The sequence below is a fragment of the Salvelinus sp. IW2-2015 genome, linkage group LG36 (assembly GCF_002910315.2).
Source record: "Salvelinus sp. IW2-2015 linkage group LG36, ASM291031v2, whole genome shotgun sequence".
NCBI lineage: Eukaryota > Metazoa > Chordata > Actinopteri > Salmoniformes > Salmonidae > Salvelinus > Salvelinus sp. IW2-2015.
In genome coordinates this window covers 27,902,800-27,911,572 of record NC_036875.1, presented here as the reverse complement: position 1 = coordinate 27,911,572, position 8,773 = coordinate 27,902,800, and the positions used below count along the sequence as shown (strand labels likewise).

At 40.2% G+C, this 8,773-nt stretch overlaps 1 protein-coding gene across 1 annotated transcript in view; it reads right to left on the bottom strand.

Annotated features, from left to right (window-relative positions):
• The window catches only part of LOC111959788 (brain acid soluble protein 1-like), a 25,205-nt gene extending 19,712 nt beyond the window's left edge, over nucleotides 1–5,493 (bottom strand). Inside the window, exon 1 of the mRNA XM_070437632.1 lies at nucleotides 5,252–5,493. Within this exon, the coding sequence (XP_070293733.1) occupies nucleotides 5,252–5,312 (61 nt within the window). The 5' untranslated portion in view covers nucleotides 5,313–5,493. The remainder of the gene's footprint in view (nucleotides 1–5,251) is intronic.
• Nucleotides 5,494–8,773: the final 3,280 nt, after the last annotated feature.

Here is an 8,773-nt window from a genome sequence, read left to right as displayed (position 1 = left end):
TGGTGTGTTAAATAGACAGCCCCCTCCTATATTCCATAGTGTGTGTGTGTTAAATAGACAGCCCCCTCCTATATTCCATGTGTGTGTGGTGTGTTAAATAGACAGCCTCCCTCCTATATTCCATGTGTGTTAAATAGACAGCCTCCCTCCTATATTCCATGTGTGGTGTATGTTAAATAGACAGCCCCCTCCTATATTCCATGTGTATGTGTGTGTGTGTGTGTAGTTAAATAGACAGCCTCCCTCCTATATTCCATGTGTGTGTATGTTAATAGACAGCCTCCCTCCTATATTCCATTGTGGTGTGTGTGTTAATAGACAGCCTCCCCCCTATATTCCATGTGTGTGTTAAATAGACAGCCTCCCTCCTATATTGAGGCGGCAGGTAGTCTAGTGGTTAGTGCGTTGGACTAGTAACCGAAAGGTTGCAAGATTGAATCTCCGAGCTGACAAGGTAAAAATCTGTCGTTCTGCCCCTGAAGAAGGCAGTTAACCCACTGTTAACCCACACATCCACACAAACACACAGAGTCAAGAGAATGAGAGAGAGAGCAGACCCTCCCCTACACAGTGCTGTAATAAAAGCAGGCAAACTACAACTCAAGGAGTTTAACTACATGGGCAGTTCTGACTCTGACATTCAGTAACAGACTGTAATATACTGTAATATACTGTAACATACTATAATATACTGTAACAGACTGTAATATACTGTAACTTGTCATTGCCATAGGAACCTAAAGAGAATACACAACATGGGCTCCATTTTACACACGCAGCGCAGATTCAAGCAAGTCAGTATTCAACTTGGAAACCGGCCAATAGGCGCAACAGTGAGCTCTATTACCTTCAAGTAGGTTTCAGTTTTGCATCTGCCTCCAAAGGTTGCATGTTCGAATTCAGCGACAGAAAGTAATTTTTTTATATTTTGGGGTTTTAAGCTTACCCAAAACCTTAACACTTAACCATTCAGAGTTAATGCCTAACCTTAAGAATTATGAGTTAATGCCTAAACTTAAGAATTATGAGTTAATGCCTAAACTTAAGAATTATGAGTTAATGCCTAAACTTAACCTTAAACACTTTGTTTGGAACAACTTCAAAATTGGACATTTGAGAAACATGGATGAACGTCTAATTCTGACATGAGACTGTTAGAGCTTGTATGGAATCTATACAGTACAGTAAGCTGTGAGAGTTAATGAGTAATTGTGTGGGTAACCTTGCCAATGCGTGAGGTGGTTGACAGGTAATGTTCAGGTGAGGTAGAACAAGGATTCCCAAACTCGGTCCTGCATGGGGGATTATCTGGAGGTTCACAGTAGAATCCAGGTGGTTCACAGAACTACGGATGTTGAAAATTCTACGGAACCACTGATCTAGAATAGTTACTGCTGCTCCTGTCTTTACATGAAGACATGTAGGAATGTAGGACATGTCTATGTAGGAATACCCATACCTGCGTTCTAAATAGAAGCCATTTTTGGTATGTAAAAACTGAAAGTTTTATAGTATGTGACATTTTAAAAATGTAGTATGCTTTAAATGCCAAGATGTCATACTAATTTCACCCTTTTATCTAGTAGAATTCGCTGCACAATATTGAGGAAAATAATAGTATTTTCAGATCCATGTGTGTTTGACAACAGCTGATAATCAGCTGATGATCAAAGAAGGGGATGGGATGTAGCAAAATGAACAAATGGCGGGAAACATTGTGCATTAGATGACACATTGTCAGTACACTGTAAAAAATGATGTGTTGAATCTACTTTAAAAAGGCAACAATTTAGACACAATATTATTGAGTATATGTAATTTCCTATATTCAAATTTACACAATTAAAGTAGGTCCAGGGAAACAAGCATAACCATAAAAATAATTTGGTTTAATAATATAAACATAGGCCTATATGAGTTTTACTTAATCTCCTTGATGAGTTACTTTTAGTGATTGTGTCTTAATGTTTAAATTTTTTAAATGTATTTGTTAATTTGCTATTTATCAGCTTCGGCAGGCATTGTTGAGCGTGGTGCTCAATCCACCTGCAGTAACTGGAGGTAGAACTGCGAGCATTGCAATGTGCTGCATTTGCCTCTGTCATTTGGAAATGGTCGGTCTCATCATTGAATGTAAATTTGCCTGTGAAATTGTGAAAAATATGATAATACCCTTTTAGTGTAAGTGCTGTTTGATAAAGCCCTTTTTACATCAGCAGTTGTCACAAAATGTTTTATTAAACACATTTCTACCAGTGTCCACACGCTATAGAATAGACACATGCAGTAGGCCACAACCTATAGGACTATATATATATATATATATATATATATATATATATATATATATATATATATATATATACAGTAGAACACATCTACACACCAGCATCATATCTTGGTAAATAACATTTTACATAATATAATGATAAATCAGAGCGGGTTTATAAACATATTTTTTTAATTCTGCTTTTCAGCCTCAGGTACAGATAGACAGACATGATGTACTAGAAGTAGCAGGTGTGAAAGGTTTGTACTTAAAGATCCAGTGAATTCCAAAATGTGATTTTCCTGTGTTTTATATACACTGAGTGTACAAAACCTTAGGAACACCTTCCTAATATTGGGTTGCACKCCCTTTTGCCCTCAGAACAGCCTCAATTTTTCAGGGCACGGACTCTATAAGGTGTCGAAAGTGTTCGCCAGGGATGCTAGCCCATGTTGACTCCAATGCTTCCCACAGTTGTGTCAAGTTGGCTGGATGTCCTTTGGGTGGTGGACCATTCTTGATACACACGGGAAACTGTTGAGCATGAAAAACCCAGCAGTGTTGCAGTTCTTGACACACTCAAACCGGTGCGCCTAGCACATATTACCATCCCCCTTTCAAAGGCACGTAAATATTTTGTCTTGGCCATTCACCCTCTGAATGGCAAACATACACAATCCATGTCTCAATTGTCTCAAGGCTTAAAAGTCCTTCTTTAACGTGTCTCTGCCCCTTCATCTACACTAGCTGAAATGGATTTAAGAAGTGACATCAATAAGGGATCATGGCTTTCACCTGTATTCAGCTGGTCAGTCTATGTCATGGAATGAGCAGGTGTTCCTAATGTTTTGTACACTCAGTGTATATTTCCACACTATGAGGTTGGAATAATACTGTGAAATTGTGAACATTATGATAATGCCCTTTTAGTGTAGGGGAAAGTAGGGTAAGTTTGAGTAGGCAGGTAGGCTAGTGGTTAGAGTGTTGGGCCAGTAACCGAAAGGCTGCTAGATCAAATCCCCGAGCTGACAAGGTAAAAATCTGTCGTTCTGCCCCTGAACAAGGCAGTTGACCCACTGTTCCTAGGCCTTCATTGCAAATAAGAATATGTTCTTAACTGACTTGCCTAAAGGTTAAATAAAAAAGTTGAGCCCTCTTTTACATTCAGCATCACTCCGTCAAGGGAAATATTCTTTCTAACAAAGATATCAACATATAATTAGAATTCAGTGGTCTAAAGTACTTAAGTAAAAATACTTTAAAGTGGTACATAAGTCGTTTTTTGGGGATATCTGTACTATAATTTACTATTTATATTTTTGACAACTTTTACTTTAACTTCACTACATTCCCAAAGAAAATAATGTGCTTTTTGTCCATATATTTTACCTGACACCCAAAAGTACTCATTACATGTTGAATGCTTAGCAGGACAGGAAAATGGTCCAATTCACGCAAGAGAACACATTGTCATCCCTACTGCCTCTGATCTGGCAGACTCACTAAACACAAATGCATAGTTTGTAAATGATATATGATTGTTGGAGTGTTCCCCTGGCTATCCGTATATTTTAAAAACAAGAAATATAAGGAATTTGAAATGATTTATACTTTTACTTTTGATACTTAAATATATCTTAGCAATTAAATAAACTTTTGATACTTAAGTATATATAGAACTAAATACTTTTAGACTTTTACTCAAGTAGTATTTTACTGGGTGACTTTCACTTTTACTTGAGTAACTTTCAAATAAAGGTATCTATACTTTTACTCAAGTATGATATTTGGGTACTTTTTCCACCACTGCCAGAATTCATGTAAACATTACAGTATTAAAAACATAGCTTGTCCAAAAAAAGTGGTCTCTTGGCACAACTTGTTGAGCCGCGGGACAGGGTAAGTTAAGCCACCTACATATTTCTGTACTGAATACAATATTACCACTACCTTTTTAAAACCATGTTTATCTTTATTAACCAAACACAATTCAACACCATCACAATAGCTTTTATGCCTCTTAATAATTTTTATCATATTTTAACACAGGATTACACCTAACAAACACTAAACAATTTAAAACACTTTTAACATAGGCCAGGCCCTGTTGTCACCTCATATCCCAGAGATAATGCCTTGCATTATGCCTGGGAAGAAAATACTTTAATTTGCTCAACTTGTCATTGGTTCATCCATTGCCTCATTTTACCCCATGGCCACTGGCTCAACTTACCCCAAAGGCAAACATTTTGACTATATTAGACAACATAGCTACAAGGATGCATTTTCATGCTAGGTTTAGGACCTCATATTAAAGCTTATAGACCCCAACTGATGTATAGAAGAATCTTAAAATGATCTACTTTGTTTTAGATACAAGCATCATGAAACCTCCAACACAATAAATTCATTTGACTTGGTGAAAATCGTTTTTTGGAGGTAAATTGCTTGCCACTTTATCCATATGGACCCCGTTCTAAGTATTTTGTCAAATGATACATTTTGTGTATGTTTTCCTAGAAACAAGGGTGGCTCAACTTACCCCACTCTCCCCTAAGAGCTTTTTTAAAAGATTGGCTGAAATCTCTGCCTGTTTTGGTGGGATGGCGTTTTGGCCTGCCTGTTGACATCACCAGGCAGTAAATGAGTTAATAGACCACTAATAAAGAGAGTTCCAAACCTCTGCCAATAACAGCTAGTTTTCAGTTTCCCCTCCCCACTCAGACCACTCTCAGACAGTCCTAGCTAAATTCTTGCTTGAGAAATTGCTCATTGCTAAGAAACCATTTTTGAACATTTTAATTGAAAACAATCACAGTAAGGTACTTAATTGTTACCCAGAAATGATTTGATATTGAGATAAAAACGGCTGCATTGGGCCTTTAACCGACTTCTCTCAAGTAGAAACAAAAACATAAAGCACCATAAAACTAGTTGTAAAAGTGCTTACCAAAGTACATTAGTGGATGTAAAAGTGCTTACCTTGTGTCTTGGCTCCAATCACCAAACTGCCCAGCAGGAGAATCCACAGGTATGACATCATGGGAACAGTGTTCTGAATTACAAAACTGGAGTTTTAAACTTTTCTATTGAATAGTGAGAATAAAATAATAAAAGTAGTAATGATGATGGTGATGATGTTTCTGGTAATGTATACTAGCTATGTGTATGATGTGGTATGATGTGCGATGGCTATATTCTCATGTTGCCTTCTCCTCTGCTGCAGCTCCAATCTTCTCATGTATTCTTTTGTCTGTACATGGACCCAACTTTAGGGGGTGTGTCTTTGTCTGGGGTGTGGCTGGGACAGAGTAACTGATAGTTGAGTGGCAGGGTTGGGGAGTAACAGATTACATCGAATCAAATCAAATCAAATTGTATTTGTCACATGCGCCGAATACAACAGGTGTAGACCTTACAGTGAAATGCTTATTTACAAGCCCTTAACCAACAATGCAGTTTTAAGAAAAATACCTACAAAAATAAGAAATAAAAGTAACGAGGCTATATACAGGGGTACCGGTACAGAGTCAATGTGCGGGGGCACCGATTAGTCGTAGTAATTAAGGTAATATATACATGTAGGTAGAGTTAAGAAAGTGACTTATGCATAGAAAATGACAGAGAATAGCAGCAGCATAAAGGGGGGGGGGGGGGGGGGCAATGCAAATAGTCTGGGTAGCCATTTGATTAGATGTTCAGTAGTCTTATGGCTTGAGGGTAGAAGCTGTTTAGAAGCCTCTTAGACCTAGACTTGGCGCTCCGCTTGCTGTGCGGATGCAGAGAGAACAGTCTATGACTAGGGTGGCTGGAGTCTTTGACAATTTTTAGGGCCTTCCTCTGACACCGCCTGGTATAGAGGTCCTGGATGGCAGGAAGATTTGCCCAAATGATGTATTGGGCCYTACACACTACCCTCTGAAGTGCCTTGCGGTCGGAGGCCGAGCAGTTGCCATACCAGGCAGTGATGCAACCAGTCAGGATGCTCTCAATGGTGCAGCTGTAGAACCTTTTGAGGATCTGAGGACCCATGCCAAATCTTTTCAGTCTCCTAAGGGGGAATAGGTTTTGTTGTGCTCTCTTCATGACTGTCTTGGTGTCCTTGGACCATGTTAGTTTGTTGGTGATGTGGACACCAAGGAACTAGAAGCTCTCAACCTGCTCCACCTCAGCCCCGTCGATGAGAATGGGGGCGTGCTCAGTCCTCCTTTTCCTGTAGTCCACAATAATCTCCTTAGTCTTGATCACATTGAGGGAGAGGTTGTTGTCCTGGCACCTCAGGGCTAGGTCTCTGACCTCCTCCCTACATGCTGTCTCGTTGTTGTTGGTGATCAGGCTTACCACTGTTGTGTCATCGACAAACTTAATGATGGTGTTGGAGATGTGCCTGGCCGTGCAGTCATGAGTGAACAGGTAGTACAGGAGGGGACTGAGCACGCACCCCTGAGGGGCCCCCGTGTGAGATCAGCGTGGTGGATGTGTTGCTACCTACCCTGACCACCTGGGGGCAGCCCGTCAGGAAGTCCAGGATCCAGTTGCAGAGGGAGGTGTTTAGTCCCAGAGTCCTTAGCTTGGTGATGAGCTTTGAGGGCACTATGGTGTTGAACACTGAGCATTAGTCAATGAATAGCATTCTCACATAGGTGTTCCTTTTGTCCAGGTGGGAAAGGGCAGTGTGGAGTGCAATTGAGATGGCATCATCTGTGGATCTGTTGGGGCGGTATGCAAATTGGAGTGGGTCTAGAGATTCTGGGATAATGGTGTTGATGTGAGTCATGACCAGCCTTTCAAAGCACTTCATGGCTTCAGGTGTAGTCATTTAGGCAGGTTACCTTAGTGTTCTTGGGCACAGGGACTATGGTGGTCTGCTTGAAACATGTTGGTATTACAGACTCAGACAGGGAGAAGTTGAAAATGTCAGTGAAGACACTTGCCAGTTGGTCAGCGCATGCTCGGAGTACACGTCCTCGTAATCCGTCTGGCCCAGCAGCCTTGTGAATGTTGACCTGTTTAAAGGTCTTACTCACATCGGCTGTGGAAAGAGTGATCACACAGTCATCCAGAACAGCTGATGCTCTCATGCACTCAATTAGCCATGTCAGCTAACAGTTTTTAGATTGGTAAATTAGTCTAGCCAGTTATCTAAACTTGTAGTTATGATGGACGAATGCCGACCGGGCACACAGGGTACACCTGGTGTAACGACGGGTGAGTGAAATGAATGAGGAGTCAACTGCAGAGAGCGAAATGTACGGGAAAACGCTTTAATGTCCTTCGAAAACGTAACAGGTCCAAACATGAGTGAATGCCCAAAACACTGGCGCTAAACAAACCCCAAACCTTGTTACAAACACTGGACAGCAAAAAAAACAAAACAGACACGAAACATCACCACACGTAACAACCAATAAGCCCGCACAAACACTAGCGGGCAAAACGAACCTAAATAGCACCCATCCCAAAACCCCAACAAGGAACAGGTGAAAACAATTAGACAGACATAAACGAAAAGGAAAAAGGGATCGGTGGCAGCTAGTAGACCGGCGACGATGACCGCCGAGCGCCACCCGAACAGGAAGGGGAGCCACCTTCGGTAGTATTCGTGACACATGGACCCTGACCTCCAGGGGGCCCCCATTGATTTTGTTAGTTAGTCCTACTCAGATAACATTAACATAGCATAAATCATGGTAAAATGTGTAGCATTGCAGGAATTTAGCTTTAAGACTGCTACATTTTCCCTCTGCCCCATGGCAAAATTAGTAGAATTGCATGAAATGTTTTAGAAAATGTCTCTCTGCCCCATGGCAAAATMAGTAGAATTGCATATTTTTTTTACACAATTGAAAAATGATCTCCGCCCCATGGCTAAATGTGTAGAGTTGCAGAAAACGTGCTTTAAAACTGAAACATTTTCTCTTCGCCCAAATCTTGCTTAGGGCCCCCAAAAGGCTAGAGCCGGCCCTGGGTAGTACTACTACCTCAATGGTAGTGTGACTAGCTTAACTTGGAGAGGCTACTATATATAAACAGCAGCCTGTTGTCGCCATCTAGTGCTTCATTAAAGTACTGAGATTAATGAACGCTGAATTGGTGCACGCCGCTCTTATAATATAGGTCATTAAGAAGAGTCACATTCTGATGAATGTCTACGCTCCACGAACCCTAAACAGGCACCATGCTGATCATTGTTTTATTTATTTGGCTTTTCATTTTAATCTGTTTACACCAAATAAGATATCCTATTTAGATCATTATTGATGGTAGCCCAACCATTAGGCTATCAGCTTATCCGAATTGTTCCAATGAAATGAATAGGCTAATGTTGATGACCGAAAAATACATCTATAAATATAGGCCTATACAAATGAATAACATAGCTCTCTGAAATAAATCTTAATCATGTTCAACTGAACGAATGTTGTTGCTAGCATGAAAAAAAGTATCCTAGCTGTGCGATCTGTTATAATACAATATGATAAACATACAACCCTATTATGTTAC